Below are 26,006 nucleotides of genomic sequence, written 5' to 3' on the forward strand. Positions count from 1 at the left end.
TCCTTCGGCAACCTGTCCGCACGTTCCTGAACGTGTCCGCTCACTGTCCTAAAATGTCCAGGCGTTTCCGCACCTTCGGGAGAGAGAAAAATTTCCGCGTCCAAATTTTGATCGAGACCAAAATTTGGACGCGGAAATGAACTTCCTGACACCTTCGGCGACTTGTCCTGAGGATGTCCTGCTTGTCCGGAACCCTTCCGCTCCTTCCGCACACGCTCCGGAAAGAATCCCGCGGTGTGGGGAAGCTTCGCGAATGAAAGCGGAAGACACCAGGAATGTTTTAGGACAGCGCAGAGCCGATGCGGATCTATATATGCAAGTGTCCGGAACCGATGCGGAAGTTTTGTGATCCAGACACGAAAATGTCGACACTTTCCGCGAGCGTCAGGCCAATGAAACGCAAAATGAGCAAGAAGGGAGGCGAGGCCCCCATGCAATTATCCCCATCACAGGCACACCATTCGTCTAGTGATGAAGAACAGGTAAATCTAAGGAATTTCCGGTCCCAGAACATGCAGAAGGCAAAGAAGAAGGTAGTAGAGACTGTGCCAAAAGCAACCAGAAAGAAGTGAAATCAGCCCCCTAACTTCCTTGTAAGTTTATGTTGATTTGATCTTTTCAGAAATTATTTTTCATCTGAGTGACTTTCCTGGTTCCTATTACTTACTATGGTACATTAATAATAATAATAATAATTCACAACATTTATATAGCGCGTTATTACATAAAATGTCTCTAAGCGCTATGGGAACAAGAAAACAATAGAAAGGGAAGAAGAGGAAAGTAAAGAAAGAAAGAAAGAAGAAGAAGGTACAGTTTCAGTAACGGTATAAGACATGAAACACAGTCATAATACTATTCAATAAACAAATACGTTTTTAACATGGATTTAAATTTGTCTACTGAGTCTGTTTGTTTCAAGCATTCAGGTAAACTGTTCCAGAGTTGAGGTGATGCTGACTGAAAAGCTCTAGAACCATAAGATTGTGTATTGACAGGAGGAGGTATTAAAAGTGATTTGTTGTTAGACCGCAAGTTCCGGGAGGGTAGGTATTCAGTTTTCAACTGTTCAAGATAAACCGGTGCAATATTTTGCAAACATTTAAAAGTTAACAAAAGAATCTTGAAGTTAATTCGTTCGCGGATTCTTAACATATGGAGTTCTCTCAGTAGTGGGGTAACCGACTCACGTGAACGACGTTTAGCAATAAGCCTGGCAGCTGAATTTTGAACTCTCTGCAGTTTGTTGATTTGCGCATCAGGCAAACCATACAAGAGACTGTTGCAAAAGTCAATGCGAGACATAACTAGTGCCTGAGCGAGTCTCTGGGTTGTCTTTTTCGTCAGAAATTGGCGGATGCTGCCAATTTTGTGTAGGGCAAATGAGGCTGATCTGCACACATTGTTCACATGAGTTTTCAAAGACAGATTGTGATCAAATATGACACCCAAGTTCCTTGCATCTGTGCAGCATTGTATAGTAGTATCATCTAAAGAAATTGTACTAATTGGGCTTGAAATCCTGTGCCTGCTTGTGAAATGTATACATTCTGTTTTGCTTTCATTTAGCTTCAAACCATTCCGTATTGACCAACTCTTAATGTCCGAGACACATGCACTGAGTCTTTGTATAGAAGTAGACTGATGCTGCTTTTTGAAGACAAGGTAAATTTGAGTATCATCTGCATAGGTCATACACCTTATGTCATGGTGCTTGATGACATCCTCTAAAGGAGATGAGAAGAGTGTAAAGGCCAGTGGGCCAATCACAGACCCTTGGGGAACTCCGAAGTTGGAGGAGGTGACTTGTGACTCAGAACCACCAACGACGACAGACTGGGTTCTATTAGTAAGGTAGGAATGGAACCATTCTAGGGCAGTGTCACTAAGTCCAAATCTATCATGCAAACGGCTAAGCAGGGCATCATGACTCACGGTGTCAAAGGCAGCCGAATAATCCAATAGCAGCAGAACTGCCTCCTCACCCTTGTCCAGAGAGAGAAGAATATCGTTTGTGACTTTTAGCAGGGCAGTTTCACAACTGTGGTGTGGCCGGTAGCCTGACTGCATCTCAGAGTAAAGATTGTGCTCAGACAGGTGATCTTGAATTGAGACAACACGAGTCTTTCAATAATCTTTCCGAGGAACGGAAGATTAGAGACCGGTCTATAGCTCTTAAGTTCATCCGGACTAAGTTTAGATGACTTCAGGATCGGAGTTATATGAGCATGCTTCAGAGAATCAGGGAAATGACCATCCTTGAGGGAAGCGTTGACAATGGATGTAATAACCGGAGTTAATTCATTGACACAGTTCTTCAGCAGCCAAGTAGGAATTGGATCAAGTCGACTGGAGGTTGATCGAGACTCTCTAATAACTTTCTGAACTTGGCTCCGCACTATCGGTGAAAAAGCATGAAAACAGTGCTGAGTGCTTTGAAAACTGATGTGAGATAGATTATCCGAGGGTAATTTCTGAAATGACTTGACGAGGTCATCGATCTTGTCGGTGAAGAAATCAGAAAACCGATCGGCAAGAGATTCGTTTGGGTCGTTATCAGATGGGAGGACCTTTTTGGCACTGGCTGAAGTCAGATGATCAACCCTCTGGAAGAGTTGATGAACGTCACAGTCGTCAAGCTGCTCGGAGTAGAACTCTTGCTTTGCCTTGGCAAGTTGCTTGCTGTAGAAATGACATTCATTCTTAAGGATCTGGCGATTGATTTCAGTTCGGGAGTGACGATATCTTCTCTCCAGTTGTCTTACCCTCTGCTTAATATGGCGAAGATCATCACTGAACCAAGGGGAATGCGGTCTTGCAGTTATACGTCTAGTGATCATAGGGGCATGATTCTCTAGAAGAGCTTGAAGTACCCTGTTGTACTGGAGAACAAGCTGATCAAGATCTGAGGCGGGTGACTCATAAAGTTCAGACTCAAGAATATCTGCCCGGAAAGCCTGGATGTCAATATGTTTAAGTTTTCGAAAACTAATATCAATTTTCGATGGATCCGGCTTCTTGATGTTAACATAACAGCTGACAGATGAGTGGTCAGATGGAAGAAACTGCGATGATTGAACTTGGGAAATGACATCATCAGAGGCTCTGGTAAGAATTAAGTCCAACGTATGGCCCTTTTGATGGGTAGGAAAGTCAACGTGCTGTGTAAAATTGGCTGATGATATCAAGTCCAGAAACAGAAGAGCTTCTCGATCTTTATCATCATTGACGTGAAAATTAAAATCACCACAGATTACAAGATGGTTGGATTCAGATGCCAGTTGTTCAAGAAATACTGCAAATTCATCCAAAAAGATGGATGAAGTTGATCTTCGGTTCTTTGTTCTCTGTGGCCTGTAAACTACAACCAGACGAAGAGGCTTTTGACGTTTGGCAGAGATCAAAACATTGATGTATTCAAAAGATTGAAGTGTACCCACATCTCTTCCGAGAATAGTGTAGCTTCGATGAAGGCATATACCGACACCACCACCTGATCTCTCCTTTCGGGGTGAGTGAATAAACTGATGAGAAGGGAGGTCAGTAGAAAAATCAGACAGGGCCCGATCATCACGTGCGTCTCCTGTGAGCCATGTCTCGGTGAGTGCCAAGATATCCACATGTTGCGAGATTACCATGTCTGACACCATATGCATCTTGTTATTAAGAGATCTGGCATTCCAGAGAACCATCTGACAACGTCCGCAGCCTGGTGGTGGGACCTTTGGATCCTGGGAAAGCTTGTTGGTAGTTTCAGCATGCTGACGTTTGTGTCTGCCCCCTTACAGCCTCTATGGGTAGGGCGTCTTCTTGAGATCCCTAGTGTTTTAATGGTATCCCAGGTACCCAGGTCAATTCGTTGGATGCAGTGTAGGTCAAAGAGTTCAGATCGGCTGTATGATACTCTTCGATCCAGACTCTGTATCCTGGGTACAATGGCCTGTGCAGAAAATGCTGAAGAAACCCCATGATTCTTAGCGTTTTCACCAGGGCCCGGATTGGGATGTACATCACCAGCTTTTGTCAACTCAGTGCGAAATGTGCTGGTGGAGTTGCTGTAGTATAGAATCCTTTTCCCTGCATAGTGATGGCGGTGATGGTCATGGCTTCTATTCACTGTCCTGCCATGAATAGATGAAGAAGCATAGTCCACATTCAGGTTGATGGACAAACACAAAAGAACCAGTGAAAGGAGGCTAATGGTGCAAGGCATTGCTGTCTTGAGTGTACAGTTGAGTGAACAACAATGTACTGCACAGAAGTAATGGCTCCAGGTCCCTGCAGTGCTGTGACCAATACAGCCTGAAGCCAGAAAAGTTGATATCCAAAATATCACGTTCAAATGCAAAATCCAGGCACCAAAGTTGTCTAGCAGTGTCAGCAAACTAGTGCAATCAGACTAGCAACAGCCTTATAGAAAAATTCCAGCTGAAACTGATAAGTAGAGCAAAAGTAGAGAGAGCTGTGGGAGGCAGCTGCTAGGCGCACTCACCACACTCACCAAAAAAAAAAAAAAGAAAAAAAAAAAGAAAAAAAAAATTTGCAAACAAACTAGGTTGTCCCATGTGACAGCCCAACTGAAAAATCACAAAAGTAGGTGGAAATACACTCAGAAAAAAAAAAGATGCATAGAATTTTTGGCTGAATGTTAATGTATTATATAAACATGAACAAGTTGTTATTCATACGTAAATGCTTTCTAATGATACAACATATTAGAACAAAAGACAAATTCATCACACTAAAAAGCATGAATTCAATCGCAAAGATATACCTGTGGTCTCATTACAATGTAATATCTTTGAAGCCCAAAATAACAATGAAAGCTAAAGATAATGGAGGAAAATGAAGAATTTTCTGTCAATTCAAAATTCGAGTGAAATGAGAGAAAAAGCAATAAATTATGAAATTGAATAAGTGTTAAATTTCTGTCTGTCTTTTTTTTTTGCTGAGTGTATATATTTAAGTACACATTAAGCATCACAGATCATTTCAGAAATATTCTTTACCTGAATGATTTTCGTAGTTGTTATTACCTAATAATTTTATCTTCTCTTTTTGTTGTAGTTGCAAATAAACTCGATTGTCCAATTTGACAGCCCAGCTGAACCCCCCCCCCAAAAAAAAAAAAGTAAATTAAAGTAGGCTAAAATATTTCCCCATTTTTCCACTTCATTGACAATAGGCTAGTAAGCTCTAAGCATGAAAAAAAAAAAAACTTCTCGGACTTGAATCATTGCAAAATGTTCAAAAGTGATCAAAATAAGAGAGAGTTAGAGATGCACAAGGATAAAAATGAGAGAAAGAAAAACAAATTTAATGATTAGGATCATTTTGGCATGCTCTGCAGAAGTATCAGACAAAACATGTATATACTTCACGATGGATAAAGCACAGGTCTAAAAAAAGGGAATAAAGAATTATATATATATAATGTATATATATATATAAGTAACAAAACTGCAACAAAGTTCATGCTGTATTCACCAACGGTTTATTTCTTGTGAAGAAACAAACCGTTGGTGAATACAGCATGAACTTTGTTGCAGTTTTGTTACTTATCTTTTTATCTTGCCAACACGTGGACTACCTTATCAAAATGTATATATATATATATATATATATATATATATATATATATATATACATTTACATTTTTATGTATATTATATATATATATATATATATATATATATATATATATATATATATATATGGTTCAACAAGTTTGCGAATATCATCCATGTGACTGTAGGCAGAGAAAAGATTGTTCTCCCAGATGAGAAAAATATTTTTAAAAAATGAGTCGTCAGCCGACATGCAGACAATCCTATTCTTCGACTTTTGGTGGTCACATTCATAAAATGATATTGACCAATCATATCAATATAATATCAGCAGCTACTGCAGAAGCACAACAAGGAGCATCAATGACGGCGAGCAGTCAAATGAGGAAAGGTCAAAGTCAGCGCCAAATTTATACCTTTCCATTTTCCTGGTACTGTCCGCAGTTTGTCCGCATGCCTAACTTGTGTTGTCCGGAAGGCATCCTGATTGTCCGCGTTCATTCCTGGTGTAATCCTAGATGTTTCCGCACTGCCCGGCTACGATTAGCATATTCCGAGGTATCTCGCGCTCTTTCGGAGTGATTCCTAGGAATGTCCGCAGTCAGTCCGCGGACAGTCCTAGGAATGTCCCAGGACAAGCCGATTAACATAGTTATTCCGCGTCTGTCGAGGACAGGATGCCGAAATGACAAAATTTGCTTCCGCAACCCTTCCGGGGCTTGTCCGCGCCCAAGTGGACGTCCGCCCTGATCAGCATACTTTCTCACATTGTACCAGATGGCTCTTTTTGTTGGAGGCTGCCTGTCGGGGAACTGCACCCGAAAAGCCTCTTGAACTTCCACGAAACTTCTTGTTTCCTGGTATCGAGTTACCAGGAATACTCTCTGCTCAAATGTCAACTGTACCATGTTTGGAAAGCATGTGAAGTGTGAATGTGTCAGGAACAACCTTTGCTGAAGTTGTTATGTAATCATAGGCCTAACATGTGACAAAAATTTAACTTCAAATATGCCCTGAATGCATGACAATAGCAAGAAATAACTTGCCACAGTGATGATTTCACACCCTTTCACTAAGTTGAATCATGCTCAGTCATGCATGAGGATGACATAACCTACGTGGTATCATTGGATAGAGTACTTATTAGACTATCTAACCATAAAAAGATAATGTGCAAATATTTTATAGTTTTCTGAAAATTTGCTGTTGAAGTTGGGTTTACTTTTTTTTAGAGACACACTGTATATGCGCGCATGTTATACGAATTATTTGATTAAAAAAATGGATCATGCACCATTTTTAAAATCTGCTTTAAAGTAATTCTACCATCAGATAGAGAAAAATATGATCTTTCAATTGATACTGCACTTGGTGCCTAGCAAAGAATGTCCTGAAGTTATTTTTAGAATATCCCTGTATATTTTCTAGTTATTTTCCTTTGATTTCCGAGCAGGTTTAGTTGTGATTATTGAAAATTGACCAGAGCGGATATACTTTGTTTGTGTGATCACACTCTTCATATATGTTAGCATACATCTCAAAACTGACAAAAGTGGCAAGAGATGGATAAATTGAAGGCAGATTCTTAAAAAAAGCAGACTAAGCGTTAAAATGATGTATAATTCAATACAAGTGCACCTTCCTAACCTAATGGAAAGAAAATACGTACTTTGGAAAAGTACTGAGAAAAGAGGCTTTGAAGTTTAGGGTCTATTCAAGTTCTTAGTCTCACCAAAGTTGCAAGCTCTGCAGTGAATGGAACAAAAAAGGGATATAAAACTCTTTGATAAATGCAGTGAAGTGATTGATAGATTCAGCTACAAGGATTAAGCACATTCCATTCGTACCTGATACCAACTTTTAATACTGTAGCACTTTCAAAACTTATCAGAGTGAACAGTGTGTAAAGGGCTTTTATGAAATGAAAGGGATCTCTAAGTCACCAACACACACCATTTCAGAAAAATAATTCTGTAAAAACTGGTAAAGTGTTAATTTCCCATTTGTGTAGTTATGCCTCCCTTTATTAAGAGTACAGTTGGAGTACTTGAAATACCATTAGTTGTCAGTTTCTTTTTCCACCATGGTTAGAGGATCTCTGCAGGAACTCTCCCTGTGTCAATGGTGGTACCTGTTACGTAGATTTTCAAGGAGTCGATTGTGATTGTCCTATTGGCTTTTACGGGTTTTACTGTGAACTGGGTGAGAGATGGCAAAACCTCATTAAAACTATTTCATATATGTATGTATGTGTGTGCATTACATGATGAAAAAATGGATCATGCACAATTTGTAAACATGTTATAAAGTAATTCTACCATCAGATAGTTAAAATATGATCTTTCAATTGATAATGGACTTGGTGCTTTCCAAAAAATGTCCTGAATTTATTTTTAGAATATCCTTTAATTTCTGATTTCCTGGCGGGTTTGTGGTAAAAATTGCAATTTCAGAAGAATGGATATATATTCCTTGTTTGTGTGATGACACTCTTTATATGACACTCTCCTGTTTTGCAAAACCAATAAGAAATCAAGCAGACGTACATAATGTTATTCATGGGCAGAGACTTAAAGCTTTAGAATGATGTGTAATTCGACTCAGCTGCACTTTCCTATAAACGTCTCTATGTAATGGAAAGAGCATACACACTTTGGAAAAGACTTTACTGAAAAAATAAGAGACTTTGAAGTTTAGGGTCTATCCATGTGCTTAGTCTCACTATAAAGTTACATGTTGTGCCATGAATGGGACATAGAATAATGTTTAATGGCGATAATCTCTATGAAGGGATTGATGGATTAAGGTACAATTCATTCCTCACTGATTCATTAGTATGTAAAGGATTTTTTTAATGAAATAAAAAGGAATCTCTAAGTCAACAACACATATCTATTTACACCATTTCAAAAAAAAATAGTTCCTTAAAAAAACTGATAAAATGTTACTTTCCCATTTGTATTGTATGCCTTCCATCATCATCAGTACAACTGGAATCCCCCAAATATTATCAGTTCTCATTTTCTTTTTCCACCATGGTTAGAGGAGGATCCCTGCCTGAGCTCTCCCTGTCAAAATGGTGGTACTTGTTACTTGGTTGACCTGCTGGTAGCCTATTGCGAATGTCCTATTTACTTTGACGGGCTTTACTGTGAAAATGGTGAGGGATGATGTACCTCATTATAACTATTTTGTGTATACATTATGGTTACAATATGTGTGTGTGTGTGTGTGTTATGTAATTATACATATTTATTAAAGAGTTTGATCTTTACACTGGTTCAGCAGTATTTCAAGCATATCTTATTACCAAAAGAAAGTCTATCATTAGATAGGGGAAAATATACACACTAGTAATATTTCAATTGATACCTCACTTATTGCATAGATACGTCCAATATGGACTTCTTTTTGGTGCATGGTTGAGACTATTGCCTGAGGGATGTCAACCATTCCCCAAGTAAAAGCATATCTGTTTTATATGAAGAGTTTGTTCGCAAAGACCGATAAGTCCATATTTGCCAAATGGAGATATTTGCAATTAAAGGTCAAGAATAATAAAGAGAATAATAAGAAAATTTTTGCTTCTTTTGACCACAACTTCTAAAATGTTCCTTTATACGTAGTGACCAATATATCATTTAAAAGGTATTATTTTGTACTTTATGACAGAGACCGTACTTCAAAATCTTCAAAAATGGACTTATTGGTTTTTGCGAACAAACTCTTCATATACTGAACAAAACTAAAATGAAATGTAATTTGGTCAGTTCACACATGGTGACCATCAGACACTTTTGCATAGTAAGTGCATTGTATGTGGACAATGCAGTACAATGGCTCTTGCCAGGCCTGCAAGCCATGTATCAAATGCAAGCCTTTACAAGTAGTCAGTACTTTACATACCCTTAGTACACTGAATAAAACTACCCAGTAAATGAAATTCCACTTAGTGATTACATAAATGTCATGTTGTGCATGAAAAGGTTTCAGTGGTTCCTACAAGTTGCGTACTGCTGTGATAGAATTCATACACTACAAACTAGAACATAACTTCATGGGGCCTACATTGTGGAGAGCTCTTTTCTGCATTTGTCATAATTTATACTAGTTGTGTGCATTTTTGATTGCAATATAGTACAAACCGCGCATTGCCCAGAAAAGGCTCATCACTACGTGCTTGAGGGTACAGGTCAGGGGGTCAAGCTGTTCATGAGCACACATATTTGTGTACATACTGCCTGTAGAATAGAGGCTAGTTGGGGTGCTAAAAGTACATATTTGGGTGGTAGAAGGCTTAACAGTGCACCACATATTCTTTCTAGGGGATGTGCTTGGCCCTGAATACTTGGTGCACCGTTAAGCGCCTTCTACCACCTAAAGTTCTACCACCACCAAAAACTTCAAAGATTTCATAATTATATCATGAAATAGATAAATAGATAAGTAAATAATGTAAATGCTAGTGAAAAGTTGCAAATATAAAAACTATCATCTTTTTGGGGATTCATTTAAGCAGACCAGGATGTCCTTGGTTTGTGGCAATAATTTGAGAAATATAACTTCTTGTCTCTAAGGTTGGGATCCCATTCTGACTACCTCACAGATGTTATTATTTTCTTTCTCCTTTTGATAAATTTGGGGCAGAAACTCTTAGCTTGCATCCATCTGCCCCACAAAATGTGTATAATGGTTATTTGTACCATTTTTTGTGTGTGTTTGCTCTTACATTTATTGAGTATAACATGACAAAATAGAATGAAAATCTGTCTCCACACTCAAGTCCACATTGAATTAAGGCACTTGAGTACAGACAATGGACATATGTACACCGATAATGTCAACATTATTTGGACACATTAGGTGTTCAAAAAAATAATACCATACAGCATTTCAACCTTCTGAACTATATGACCATATGACCTGAACAGAAACTGCAAATACCTGGTAATTTACACACATTTGTGCTTAAATGAATACTAGGGCATATGCACACGCACAAACACACACACACACATATATATACACACACCACCCACACTAACACCCACACCCACTCTTACTAGGAAGGTACCACTGATAAATCCCAAGATTCAACCTGATCAAAATTTGCAGAGAAAATTGTGAAGATATTTGCGTGGGGTTTCAGAATTTGTGCTGGCTGAAAGTAGTGCGAAATGTGCGAAAATTATATCATTGTACCACAAAGATTTCCACATTTACAGTGCAAGATAGTGGACCACTTATGGACCACTTGTTCATAATACTTCTTGAGACTTATTTTCCATTGGAAAACATTTTCACTTTTGATATTGTATATCTCATCTCTTATTGTTTTGTGACCTGATGCCTCAACAGCTGACAAGGGATTAATACATTTTACATTGTTGTTGTTGATGTCTTTGTCAGAATTGCAATTAATGTTTCCCTTAACCAGGGGGGTTTGTCCAAAACTTTGGATAATAACAACTCTCTCCATTTTTCTTTTTGTTTAACATTTCATCCCGTCTTGTAATTAATTTGATAATTTCTTTGAGTTATGCGTAGCTATAGTCTGCCATTTGTTTTAGTCTGATACTCATATCAGTTCCTTTGTATCAATCATTCTGTAAGTCCCCTCCGTTGCATGTCTCCATCTAGCCTCTTACTGTAACCCCTTGCTGCGATTCCCTGTAAAAAGCTGTCGAGGAGACTATCATTGCAAGGTTAATGGCTGCCGATGAGATTATCATTGGGAGGCAAACGCACCGCCCAATGCTTAAGTGAACTGCCTCCAAAGACATTTTCTCTTCTCCACCACTAGAGGGCAGAGACTCCAACTCTCCCGCTTTCGACGGGAGATCTCCCGCCGAAAGCCCATTTTTGCAGAATCTCCCGTTCTCCTGCTTGAGAGTTAATTTCTCCCGCTTGAAATGATTTCTTAGTTAATTTCATTGTATGTTGAAAAATAAGCCTTAAATAGCGCGAGAGAACATCTAGAACCCTAGACCGCAAGGGACTTTGCGCTCGTGATGTGCGCGATCAGAGCGCACATCAAGTTGGAGTCTCCCGTTTGCTAGGGGTTTCAGGCGGGAGAATCTCCCGATCAGAAGGTGCTTGTGGTTGGAGTCTCTGAGAGGGCGATCTATACAATGGTGTCTGAGATTTCATGGGGGCTGCCATCACCCACTTTATAGTAATGGCAGAATTTTTGCATAGTGAAGTAACATTTTTTACAGCGCGTATTTAAACTTTTGAGCTTTTAAGCAATTATGCACTTCTAGATTTGGCTGCTCCTCGGTTGCTCATTTGTTAGCATGTTTGCATGAGGGGTGAGCCTACCACCTTGTCGTCTTACAGTGCTCCCCGTGTGCTCACAAAACTATAGTACAGCTAGGGTTTAGGGCCTATGCATCCTCCACACTCTAGTACTTGGAGGAAAATCTGGGGAAAATCTCTTTGACTGTCTCACTATGACTAGTCTCGTCAGCAGTCGTTTACAGGGAATTGTAGCAGAGGTCATGCATGGCTAGGGCCTAATTCCCATGTATTTAGTAGGATAAAGTTATCATTATCATCAGTGCCATTGGAGTGCTTTGTTCATTGTCAGTTTTCTTTTTCTTTTTCCACCATAGTTAGAGGAGGATCCCTTCTCCATTTAGCATTTACTATTTTTATTATCATTATCAGTGCCATTGGAATGCTTTGATCATTATCAGTTCTCATTTTCTTTTTCCACCATGGTTAGAGGAGGATCCCTTCTCCATTTAGCATTTACTATTTTTATTATCATTATCAGTGCCATTGGAATGCTTTGATCATTGTCAGTTCTCATTTTCTTTATCCACCATGGTTAGAGGAGGATCCTTGCATGAGCTTTCCCTGTCTGAATGATGGTACCTGTCACTTGGATAATAACGAGGAAATCTTTTGCGAATGTCCTGATTTCTTTGAGGGGTCATTTTGTGAAGAAGGTGAGGGGTGATACACTAGAGAACCAAACTTCATGGAAACTATTTTATGTTATGTCTTTGGATGTCTTTTTAAGGAGACAATTAGTGAATATATCTAAAAGACACATGACCGTCAGGTGACAAATTATATTGTCTTTATCATGTTTTTAACTCTATATTTTATCAAATTCATTCCATGCTACATCGCTGGCAACACTGAGTACACATTTTCTATACTCTGTGCCATTAGAATTGTATCCAGAGTTATATATTTCATGTTATATATAAGTAATAGTTTTTATTATGCTGTGAATTATGGCTGGAAGTAATGGATTTTTGACAATATTTTATTGAATTGGACTAGTGAGTGAAAAGTTACAAAAATAAGAAGAAGTGTGCAGATCATGTAACTTAGGTTTATGGGCAGAGCTAGATGTCCTTTGCTTATCTGTCAATAATTGGAGATAACTTCTCATGTCTCTTTAGAAGAGTTTGGAATGCCATTCTACCCACAGTATGCAACTAATGCCACCTCAAGGTTATTGTTGTTTTCCTTTTGATAAATTTTGAGACAGAAATTCATGCAATCAGTGAATTGTGTGTCAGGTTTGTACATGATGTGGTAAGGTTGGTGATTGTTTAATGTTAATCTGTCTGCCCAAGACATATATGTACACTTGTATACCATTATAAGTGGTACAATATTGTGCTTGTTCTTACATCTGTTATGTAATACTACACGACAGAATAGAATGAAGTCCCTTTCTTCAAACTCAGTCAACATTATATTTACATGATCACAGTCGAGGGACTTGTACACCTGTGATTTCATGGGCATTTGATGGCATTTTTAGTAATCATTACATTTGGTATATTAACCTTGTTGCATTTACAGGAACTATATCATCATATCCCTGAGTGTAAAAAGGAAATTCATCATTTTCACTGTCTTTTGTTGGTGTACATGCTTATTCACTTTATTATTGATGGGTACAGCATACACTTGTTTATTCTGCAGCCAAATATCATATGTGACCCTGCACCTCAAAACAAACAAAAAGTCGCCAAACATGAATTTTTAGGTAAGACCATACTCTGAAAGAGCAGACTTTAAGCTTTAAAATGATGTATAACTCAAATCAAATGGACTCTCTTAACCTATCTAAATATTGGAAAGAAAGCACAAACTCTGGAAAAGTGTGAACTGAGAAAAGAGGCTCTGAAGTACAGTGTCTATTCAAGCGCTTAATCTTTACCAAACCGTGCTGGCTGTGCGATGAATGGGACAAAAAAACAGGAAGTAAACCACCAGAGTAACAACAATGAAGGGATTATTAGATTAAACTGAAATTAAGCATGCCTCATTAACACATTCTGTCCATATTTAATGCCAACTTTCAAAGCATTAGCACTATCCTTTCAAAAGTTATTAGGGTTAAAAGTGAAGAGTGTGGACAAGGTTTTTCAGAAATGAAAAAGGGATTCTAAAGACACACCTAATCACACTATTCTACCAAAAATGTTCGAGATAAACTGCTAAAAAAACACACTTTCCTGCCCGTTTTATGATACCAAATTTTAGCATAGTATAAAAGAAGACCTGCTCTTTTAGAAAAAATGAAAAAGTCAAATTCGACTAGGTTGACCCATTTCACTTATTTTCAGTCCTCACGCAAAATCAGTGTGTGCGACTTTATGTTCGTTTTGAGGTGCACGGTCACATATTGATTTTGTAGGTCTTTGTGGTACTGTAGCATACAGGATTTGCATGTCAGCATCAGTCAATTAATTTATTCCCTTTTGTACAGGTGCATGTGTGTCATCCTGGGTCTTCCAGTGTGCTGCCATTATTACAATTGTGTGAATTTCATGCCCATAAGTGTTATTCAAGCAAAACATTTTGTTCATTGTTTCCCTCCTGTTGTCTCAAGAGCTTCCTACTCCCTGCTCCTCTGACCCCTGTCTTAATGGAGGTATCTGTACTGATATCGCTGATGGAAGCTTTGAGTGTGACTGCCCTGCAGACTTTACTGGAGATACATGCCAAAATGGTAAATTAGTTCGAAACTCATACAATTTGTTTGTTTTGTGTTTGTTGGGGGGGGGGGGGGGGTTAGAACAGGATGAAAAAACACAGTATTCCTTATTGTTTTGAAATATTAAGTTGTGGGTACATGTATCATGTGCAAAAGAGATGGTCAAACTGGATCAAAATTTCAATTGCTGTCATTATTAGAGTACATAATACAATAAACATGACTTAGCTATTTGTAGATACCAGAAGTGTGACATTAACCCACAGGAAATGAAAAAAAGTTTGAAGAACTCATTTCCAATTAATACAAATCACCTTTAGCATTTGTTTTCCCTCCAAACATACGTACTATTCTGTGAGAATATAAAACAGAACATACAAACACAAAATGTTAAGAAGATGTCAACACAGCAGTGATACAATTTGAAAATATTAATGGCACAAATTACAGTCAAGCTTTTGATATGTAGCCAAATAGCCCTTTAGTGGAAATCAAAAGGAACATATAGTGTTAAAAGGAGATGAAATGTCCTTATTTTTGTTGTGTTTTTTGATGTCCCCAAATGTTAGCACTCATGACTTCAAAAAGAAGAGATCCCAAGCTTACACAATGTTTTCACAGGTTTGACCATGAAAAGCTGATTATAGGGCCATGCTAGTTCAGTTGATTCTAATATCATGTTCAAGATTAATCCAATTATATCATTCTTCTTCTTTCAAAATTTAGACAAAAATATTCCCTCTGCGAGAACAGGAAATCCTAGTAAGAAGTTTTAATTTCTGCCAAAAATAAACAAATAATAGAACAAAACAAAGCAAAACGGTTTGTAGATGGCAGAATGTCAATAGCATGCACATCATTCCAAAGGGACCACCTTCACAGAAAGAGCAATAGAAATTTCTAGATATATTTGCCTTTTCCATTTGTGGAAAGGTGTATATATCGCTGCAGTATAAAGTGCTCTGCACTTTTCTTTAGTATAGAGAGACAGAAGAGTGTATCTGGAGACATCCTTCTGCCAAGGGATAAGCTTGCAATTCTTTTATAAGCTACATGACCAAAAAGTGTACACTGTGAAACTGCTAATTCTACATGATTTCTCTGTAGCTTCTAGAGAAGATGTTATCAAATTAACTATTATGTGTTTTCTGTGCACTGGTTCAAAAATTTCAAGGCATCGTCTGTTAAAGAACAATACTAAAACTTCTAGGTTGATTCCTCACTTAGTTTATAGTTGCAACAGTTATAGCAGAGATACATTTTTTTCATTTCAAACAGTTGAAATGTCAATTGTTAAGCGGGTTAATTCATTAGTTGATATTGCTCTGCATAATTTGAATTCACTCATGAGTAGACACATCCAAACTCAGGTGCTTTATAAACTGCTTTTAGATATGAAAGCATGTAGAGCTAAAAAGCACATCGCAGCCAAAATTTCAGCATTTAAATTCCTGTACCTTAATGTTCTTATCAATCAGTGAAGGCATGTCTGTCTCATGCAGTCATAAAATAGTGCATTCTCAACTTTAGCCATGCAAGCAACTGTAGTTGTAATGATTGCCCTTTTCCAGAAGTATGAGAGGCTTTCTGCCTTTAGAGAAACAAAATTTATGTACTTATTCTGAAAAAAAAAGTGTCTGAAAGCATAAGAGTGTGCTGATGTTAGAGATTCATTCTGTACTTATTTTCATGTTTTGTATGATTATACAATATCATTTTTCTCTTTTTTTGCTGAATATTGTCTTTAGAGCTGACATGAACATAGAACAATGCCCAGTATATTTCTAACAAGATACACAATGTTTATCACACCTTGCAAATGCTCTGTCCAGATATTATTTCTTTCATAGATGACAAGTCATTGGATAATCCATGTCATTTTCATGACTGAAATGCAAATTATCTTGATAGGTCTCTCCATCATCTTATGCTTTTTCAAAAATATTGAATGATATCAGCCATACTTGTTGTTTCTGTGTATTTTAGTGCTTTATTTCAAACTTAGATAAGTCTTATCCCTCCTTTTTCAAATTGGAGTGAATTTAGAAAGTGTATTTAATAATTCCAATCCAAAAATATGAAGAGTTTGTTTGCAAAAACCGATAAGTCCATTTTTGAAGATTTTGAAGTGCAGTCTCTGTCATAAAGTACAAAATAATACCTTTTAAATAATATATTGGTCACTACATATAGAGGTACCACTTTGAAGTTATGGTCAAAAGAAACATAAATTTTCTTATTATTCTCCTTATTTTTCTTGACCTTTAATCACAAATATCTCCATTTTGCAAATATGGACTTATCGGTTTTTGCGAACAAACTCTTCATATGTAGCCAGTAGATGCCAAAATGCAGCACATCATACTGTCCTATGCAGTAATAAGGTATTTTCTTTTTATGGTGTATTATAGTAGAAAGCACCAGCTATACACTTGTAGTATTATTTGCCTTCTCAGGAAGTTTTTAAGGAAAACATGTTTTGACAACTCAGATTTTCTACTCTAATATTTTGCTGTGCCTCTGATTACTGTGTGAACATGTTTGATGTAGCTGTAAATATTTTCAATCATGAGATGTCTGATATGCATGCATTTTTCTTTCCCCTGAGAAATTTGGACAAGTTTGAATTACACTAGATTTTTAAATCATTTACCACAACATTGAACTAATTTTATCATTATCCATGCCTTTTTAGTTCTTTTCACATTTGGACTGTTCTTCTTTGTGTGCAAAGATAATTTATTGACAATTAGCACAATTACTAATTAGTTGATGTGAAGTATAGAATTTGATAGAGAAGTTGATTTGATTCTAAACCACTTTCTTTTTCATGAACTCTAATTCTTTGTCCTACCAGAGGTGCCACCTGCTAGCACAGCTCTGTCCACCACCACCATAGGCATCATCGCTGGAGCAGCATCTGGAGCCGTGGTCATCATCGTCCTCATCATCGTCGTCGCGTGCTGCTGCTGTCGTCGACATCAGCAAAGTCAAGACAAGGAACTTTTTGCTCTGGAGACTGGCGTTCAGAAAAGGAGGGTAAATAAGTGCTTTCAATCTAGGCATGGTTTTCTTTAAACATTTTTCTGACTGTGTGCTGAAACCAACCCCAACCTGTCGCAGATCAAATGTGTAAGCACTAGATTTTGTATTGTAGATGTTTATTTTTTCTGCCTGTGTGTGTGTGTGGGGGGGGGGGGGGGGTGGGGCAGAGTAGGGTTTAAAAAGCTGGAATATTTATGATATTGATTTCATGGAGACATGTTCTAATGAAAAGAATATAAAAAACACCAACAGTACAGTACATATTCAGTGTGCCGTACTATGGAAAAACTTTGTCTGCATATATTGTAACTGAGTACATGTACATTTTATCTCCATCAGCAAATTCAAGCAAGTATGCAGTTACAGGTGCATTTTCATTTATTTTTTTTAATAAGGAAATATAAAAGATTATTACCTATATGAGGTAGTTTTGCGAGGCAATTGCAGTTGTTATTTTGCAGGGTCAAAGGTCAGCAGTCAATATTCGTTTCGCCACGTCGCTGCGTGTCGGTTACACACATCGTACCGTACACAAAACAATGTGTGCAAACAGTGCAATCTTCCGGTTTTCGCCATTCACTTTACACAGGGAGGTGGGAAGAGAAAGAGTGGAATCTCTCTCCCCACCTCCCTGCATTAAATGTACACATTCCGATCGACCACGAAAAGAAAACATTCCAGGACGTCGCTGGGTGTCGGTTACACGCACCGTGTTAAAAGAACGCTGATAAATCAACTCATACAAAGTCGACCACTTACAGCAGCACTACGTGTCAAACAATGACTAGTCCATTTGTGCTCAATAATTGCACAGTGACCATCAGTTTTACAACTCTCCAAATCTAACCACAAGTAAAAATAAAGTGTAAAAGCGTTCAGATGTTTGAAGTTCGTCTGTTACAACTATATGTATCTTTGAAGTTGGAGTTGAGTGATATATGCATTTATGAACAATTTTTCAATTATTCGACATGTTGATGATCTACAGGTAGTCAAATGTGGCTTGATCTATATCATAATGTATTGCCGTATTCACATATTTTCTTAATTTACCTAGGGGATAGGTAATAATTATGATATTGACTGGCCTTGAGGGAGATACCAGATAAATATTGCCCGCACTGAAAGAATATTTTCTGGTATCTCCCTCGAGGCCAGTCAATATTATATAAATATCTTCCATTCAAACAATAGTACTATGGACACACCCATTACATACCTGTCAATCTCTGTTTCCATGACAACAGGCATCACATGACTACACACCAGCTCCTCAGCTGAAGCCTGCCATCCCCAACCTGCGACTGTCCGAGGCCCGCAAGGGACAGAACGTGGAATTCCCCCGCAACCGGCTGACCATCTTGACCAAGCTGGGCAGCGGGTCATTTGCCGAGGTCTACAAGGCTGAAGCCATGGGAATAGTGAATCAAAACACCAAGTCTATGGTGGCAGTTAAGATGCTGAAAGGTGTGCTGCCTTACTTTGGATAATACTTTTCTCTAAATAAGTTAATCCACTGCTTGAAGTTGTTGCATCAGACCATAGAAGTGTGCTTTAAAGTTCAGGGGGTCACGTACCTAGGTTAACATGAGCATTGTGTTGATATATCATTGCAGCAGTGTCTCAATGGGATGACAGTTAACCCATTGAGGACGGACTGATTTTGCTACAACACTCATTTCCCATAGACCCCTGCCCGAGTATACTTGGGACTCGTCCTCAATGGGTTAATACTGAGCATATGTAGAAATTGCCTCACAACATCAGAAATGTCATTACAATGGTATTTGTTATTTGAAGTTTAGTCATACTTAATTTTCCCTTACTTCAAGCAAAGTCATACTTAATTTTTCTCAGCAGTCTTTGTCCGTTTTGGCGTAGTTTGATCCATGTCAAACCTGTGACCAGGATTCTTCCTACTTTTTTTTCGGGGGGGGGGGGGGGGGGGTAAGGGAAGATTTGGCATTTGTCAAATGCTAAGCTTCATTACCTTATAGTTGGCAGGAAAATATTAAAGAAATACGGTATCCAAAGTTAAGAAAAACTGTAATGGAATTGCCAAAGTCGGCATTACATGCATTTTTCTTAACTTTCTCTTACGGTCTTTGATTATATATGGGTAACATGATGATACACCGCAAATAAATATTACCATTTAGAAAGAAATGAATCCAGATATTGTTTTCTAAATCTTGACTCGATCTGTCATTGACAGTGATTCTTCTGTTTGATGATATGTTTCTAACAGCCACTGCCACAGAAAATGACAAGTCTGACCTGTCGAAAGAGCTGAGTCTGTACATGTACCTTGATCCCCATCCCAACATTGTCAACGTCCTCGGCTGCTGCACAGAGTCAGGTATCAGTTGCTTAAGTCCCACCCTATTAGAATTCTTGTGTGTTGGAGCAGCTAGTAATATGCAGTGTGTAACAGGAGATGGCTGTAATGTCAGAGAGAGAGAGAGAATAAAGCTGGAAAGACAGAGAGATGGAAATAAAGGAGAGTGAGAGAAATAGAAAAACAGAGAGAGATAGAGAGAGAGGTAGATGCAGTTTTTATCTTATATTTTTCCTGATTTATACAAAGTTATTAGGAGGGCTTCTTGAATCAAGTTGATTGAAGCAAGATTCTTATGTATGTGTCAGTGAAATTATATGAAGAGTCTGTTTGCAAAAACCGATGAGTCCATTTTTGAAGATTTTGAAGTACGGTCTCTGTCATAGAGTACAAAATAATACCTTTCAAATGGTATATTGGTCACTACATATAAAGGTATATTTTTGAAGTTATGGTCAAAAGAAGCAAAATTTTTCTTATTATTCTCTTTATTTTTCTTGACCTTTAATCGCAAATATCTCCATTTGACAAATATGGACATACCGGTTTTTGCAAACAAACTGTTCATATGTTGCAGCATCTTTTCTGTGTAATAAGTTGCCAGAGAGACTTAGGGATGAAACTGACGCTAAGAAATTTATGAAAGTATGGCTCTTTGCAGATGAATAAGACTGAAATTATGCAAAGGGCATAAATAAATTTTTAGGTAATTATATGCACTAAAGAAAAATAAGTTATTATTATTATTATCATAATTATTATGAGTTATTATTACTACTACTACTACTACTACCACTACTGCAACTACTACTACTATTACTACTACTATAATTGTAATTATTATCATATTAAAGATAACTATGCTTTTGTGATTAGTACAGTCTTTTGATAAACAGAGGAGAGGAAATAAGAAGAATGGAATATAATATGACTTGTTATATTGTTCATTTGTCTTTTGAGACATAAAAATGCATGGTTTAGAAGAGAAAATCATGTTGAGCATTATGAATTCTCTTCTCAGACCCATGGTACCTCATCATGGAATACTTACCAAATGGGAACCTCCAGGGATACCTGCGTCAGATAAGGACTGGTGAGTCTAGCGCTCCAGAGTACAAGAACATCAGAAGGATGACCAACATCCCGCCAAATGACCTCTTGACATTTGGAGTCCAGATAGCAAGGGGAATGGAGTATCTTGCATCCAAAGCAGTAAGTGTTTTGACCTTTGACTTCTCCTGGCTGTGATCACTCTGTATTGGGATCACAGGAGGTGTTTCATCAATTGTAAGTCAGTGCTGACAAGTTGTCAGTCACTGTCAATTTCAGCAAAATCCTTGCTTTTGATTAGCTGAGATGCTCTGGTCACTGACTATTACTATGGTTATTGTCATAGACTGACAACTTGTCAGCGCTGACTAACTTGATGAAAACCCCCCAGATCTGTGTTAATTTTTGAAAATGTTCATATATGTTAGAGGCACCTTACCATTAGTGAAGATTATATCAGCCCTCGATCATTCTATTCCTGAGAGGATTTGTAATTGTAACAATCATTATTTTGATAAATATTACACAGATTATCTGTATTATTGTCCATAGTATCACTGTTTTCCAGATTATTTTTCCCTTCCCCAAAATGCTACAAAAAAGAGATCAATTTGATACCTTTAGCAATTTAAACCTCAAGATTTCAAATCCACTTTTCACTACTGTATGTCCTCTCTTTTGACAGTCTGTTAATCTGGTTGAATGAACTCATATGTATGTACAAAAGAAGAAGCTAGCTCCCCATCAAAAATAATGACTTGAACAATCGTAAAGAAAGCAGTAATATATGAAATATATCAAACTGTTTCTATATGTTTCCTTGTCCCTGATTTCTAATGCATCTACTAGTATAAGAAATAACTTTTTTTTTATTGGAAGTTAGGTTTGAGCAGCTCCATCTCCATGAAGAAAGATTATTCTGCCACCTGTGAATATCTGTGATAAATATAAAGATGCTTAATAAAGGGAAGGTACTTGGTTGAGAAGCAGAATCAAAGCTTCAGGCTTCCAACTTTTTTTGTGAGACAATGAGAAATCTCTTATGAAATATGAGAGAGCATATGTGACCCGCTACAACAAAAAGGTCCTAAAGTCGCGCACGGTCGAAGCCGTGAAAATCGAGTTTGAAGTCAGAGCATTAAAATTGGTCAAAACTTACGATTTTCTGATTTTGATATATTATTGGAGTCTAACATGTCTTCTATCATATGTCGAAATTTTGAAGCAAAATGATCGAAGGAAAGGCCAAAAAATAGCGTTTTTCTGAGCCATGTTTTTTGGCGTTTCAACGAAGCAGAAACTGGTTCGAAAATTTGGATTGAGCGCCACAGATAGGTTCCGCCCCTAACAACGGCCAGAGTGATCTCATTGGTCAGTTTGCTGCTTGATGCTAACCGAAGCGTGAAGCTCGCACACTGCCCAGTCGACTGGTGCGTGCAGGCGGGGTGCGCTATGCTCAGCCGCTTCTCACATCCTGGTCACTGATTGGTTGGTGAGGAGACCGCTGACGCTGATGTGCTTGAATGAACTCTTTGGGGGTTGCTAGGGCTTACCTTCCATTGTCCAGAGGTGGAAACTTTCTTGCGTGTCCCTTGATCGCGATTGCGTCGAAAGGAAGACCTTTAGGGCGCTTTTCTCGAAACAGTAATTTTTCAGACGTCTCGACATGCTCTCTTTTAAGCATCGATATCTCCGCAGCCGATTACTTTTATAAAATGTGTTATATATCAATTTATAAAGCAGAAAGATTAGGGGATTATATCATGCAATCTTCATCGGCATCCCCCGACTTTAGGATCATTTTGTTGTAGCGGGTCACATATGCATCTAAGAGGAATTCATAGTTTGTTTGATGAAATTTGTTTTTTGAACTTTTGACAGGATAACTCTACTGCTTTGAAAGTTAGCATTAACCATGGACAAAATGTGTTGATAGAACATGTTTAATTTCAGCTTAATTTGCATGATAATCCCTTTACTGTTATTGCTTCGGTGGTTTACATCCTGTGTTTTGTCCCTTTCATTGCACAGCTAGCAAGGCTTGGTAAATATTAAGCTCTTGAATAGAACCTGTACTTCAGAGCCTCTTTTCTCAGTTCACACTATTCCAGAGTGTGTGCTTTCTTTCTAGTATTCAGATAGGTTAGGGGAGTCCATTCGAATTGAATTATACATCATTTTAAAGCTTAGAGTTTGCTCTTTAAGAATCTACCCTTGAATAAAAAACCATGTCTGATGACATTTTGTTGGTTTTGTGATGCAGGGTCACATACACATGTATCATCCCTTTAACCTGTTGAGGATGAGTCCTGAGGATACGTAGGGAAGCGTCTATATAAAATGTGTGTTCATTTGTAGCAAAATCAAATCATCCTCAATGGGTTAATGCCTCACTCCTTCTGTTTCCTATATCACTTCCTCTCAGTGCATCCATAGAGACCTGGCTACCAGGAATGTTCTCCTTGGAGACGGGATGGTGTGCAAAGTGTCAGACTTTGGCCTGGCCAGAGATCTGGAGGACGGTCAGACCTATGAGATGAAGTCTCAGGTACACACTGCAGTGAGGAGAGAGAGGGGAAGGTTTGGGAGTGGTGTGGATGATGAAAGTAATGGCTGTCACTATGGAGATGCATTGGTGTTGATGATAATGATGGTGGTAATGTTGGTTGTGGTATTGGTGCCAATGTTGATGACTTCTTGAGGACGGTCAGACTTATGAGATGAAGTCTCGGGTACACTACAGTGAGGAGGGACATTAGGGGAAGGTTTGGGCGTGGTGTGGATGATGAAAGTGATGGCTGTTGTCATGGTGATGCATGTATATCATTCGTGTTGATGATAATGATGCCTGTTATTACCTCCACCAAGGGAGGAGGTTGTGTTTTCGTTACTGTTGGTTTGTTCGTTTGTTAGTTAGTTAGTTAGTTTGTCCATGTGCAAAATAACTCCAAAAGTAGTTAACGGATTTGGATGAAACTTGCAGGAAAGATTTAGAATGAATGGTACAGCACACAACGCCATAAGTACGTATGGGTGGAAATCACTGATGTCTATGGAAGAACAAGATCAGTGGTGGAAATGAGCTGCATCCTTGGCGGAGGTCTGCGCTCTCAGAGTGCTTCTCTAGTTTGGATGTGGTATTGGTGAAAATGGTGATGACTTGTGGAGGATAAAATCCTAGGTAGGGTAAAGCAAAGAGAGACTGTAGGGGAAGGTTTGGGTGTGGTTTGGATGATGAAAATGATGGCTATCACTATGGTGATGCATGTGCTTTTGATGTTGATGATAATGATGCTCGTAATTTGGTTGTGGTATTGGTAGAAGTGGTGATGACTTCCAGAGGGTGGTCATCGCAGACCTATGGAAATAATCCTAGGTACCCAGCTGCTGTACATGAAGAAAGACCATTGAAGGGAACTCTAGGCCATGGTGTCGATCGATTAAAGTGATGATCATTGTTATGGTGATGAATATGTATCTGATGATAATTAAAGTGATGCTGGTGATGTTGGTTACAATGTTTGTACCAATCGTCAAGACTTCGGGTTGAAGATGGGGTCAATAATGACTAGTGGATTAGTAAATGACTTTTGAAATGTTGATGACCGTAACATTTGTCAAAACATCAATACTTGATTGTCTTGTCATACATCCTTGAAGTTTTAATAGCAATATTAAAAACTACCAGTGGTGAAAGCCATTTATTTGCTTGTAGTTTCTTTCCCGTATTGTCACATAGATTCTTTCTCTTTGTAACATTTGAATGCTATACTCACACAGGCAGTGCACTGCCCACTTCATTGATGTACCCTCGTCAAACTGCTCACTTGGAACTTATTGGTTTTGAGACCTGTGGTCAGTTTAGGGAACTATAGAGATAGAATAGGGTTGCCAATTTAGTCACCTCAGCTTATCGTTCACTCAAGTTTTGTTTGAGCACAGTCTAATTCTTACAGAGGTAGAAAAATTTGCAAAATCTCACAAAAATTATTGTCTATTACCATCCCTGCCTGGCACATTTAGATTAGAATATATAATAGAACATAAAACTGTGTCCTCTCTGTGTGGAATTCATGAGGTTGATTTATGACATGTTTTTTCTTCTGTTTGAATTTTTCAAAAACTTTCTTTATTTTTTTTCCAGGGTCGAGTTCCCGTGAGATGGATGTCACCTGAGTCACTCCTTCACAACACATACACCTCACAGAGTGACGTCTGGTCCTTTGGAATTCTACTCTGGGAGGTTGTAACTCTGGGTAAGCTATTAAGGGAACACTGCTTTCTTCTGTATAGGGCCGAGTGATCTTCAGGGGGAAACTATTCCTGATAATTCTATTTATTAAATGATCAAACAATGACATAGATCAATCTTGATGGCTGAAGTTTCACTGAACACTGATGTGAGTGTAGAAGGTGACAGAATTTTGATTTCCACATTCTATCAAATATCCTAATCATTGGAACATTAAAGTGATGTAAAGATTATTTGCATGTCACAATTCAGCAACTATAAATTCGTTCCCAGGAAAATGCATCCAATGCCTTAACCCATTGAGGACGAGTCCCGAGTATACTCGGGCAAGTGTCTATGGGAAATGCGTGTTCCGTAGCAAAATCAGTATGTGATCCTCAACAGGTGATCATGATATCACTTTTGATTGGTATGAGGTGATGGACATACTTTATTAATCGCTGTAAGTCCATGAAATTAAAAATTATGAAACTCGGTGAAGGTTTGTGTTTGTACTTGGGTCACATGTGAGGCAGTGACTTGGTCAAGTGTTTGTTTGATTATGACAAATCCTACTGGTTTTTGAAGAAAGATGTGAGGTTCCATCTTCATAACTTTTTGACTTTTGACCTTGATGCATCTGCAAGCTATGAAACAAGGAAATGAAAACAAGAATAGAACCAGAGAGAAGGAGAGAGATGGATCAGTAGAGAGAAACAGTGCAAGATAGCAATGAAACTTTTATGTCTAGTTCTTAAGCCAGCCTTAAGAGAGTGAATGTTTATCTAGACAATTATTACAAGACAA

At 38.1% G+C, this 26,006-nt stretch overlaps 1 protein-coding gene across 1 annotated transcript in view; it reads left to right on the forward strand.

Annotated features, from left to right (window-relative positions):
* Positions 1-3,650: 3,650 nt before the first annotated feature.
* LOC139743701 (uncharacterized) overlaps positions 3,651-26,006 on the forward strand; it is a 44,960-nt gene continuing 22,604 nt past the window's right edge. Inside the window, exons 1-8 of the mRNA XM_071654160.1 lie at positions 3,651-3,797; positions 14,433-14,550; positions 17,393-17,574; positions 18,828-19,047; positions 19,829-19,939; positions 20,940-21,130; positions 23,394-23,516; positions 25,113-25,224. Of these exons, the coding sequence (XP_071510261.1) occupies positions 3,651-3,797; positions 14,433-14,550; positions 17,393-17,574; positions 18,828-19,047; positions 19,829-19,939; positions 20,940-21,130; positions 23,394-23,516; positions 25,113-25,224 (1,204 nt within the window). The remainder of the gene's footprint in view (positions 3,798-14,432; positions 14,551-17,392; positions 17,575-18,827; positions 19,048-19,828; positions 19,940-20,939; positions 21,131-23,393; positions 23,517-25,112; positions 25,225-26,006) is intronic.

Source organism: Diadema antillarum, unplaced genomic scaffold (genome assembly GCF_040938485.1).
Source record: "Diadema antillarum isolate AM-2024a unplaced genomic scaffold, OU_Dant_1.0 seq00001103_RagTag, whole genome shotgun sequence".
NCBI lineage: Eukaryota > Metazoa > Echinodermata > Echinoidea > Diadematoida > Diadematidae > Diadema > Diadema antillarum.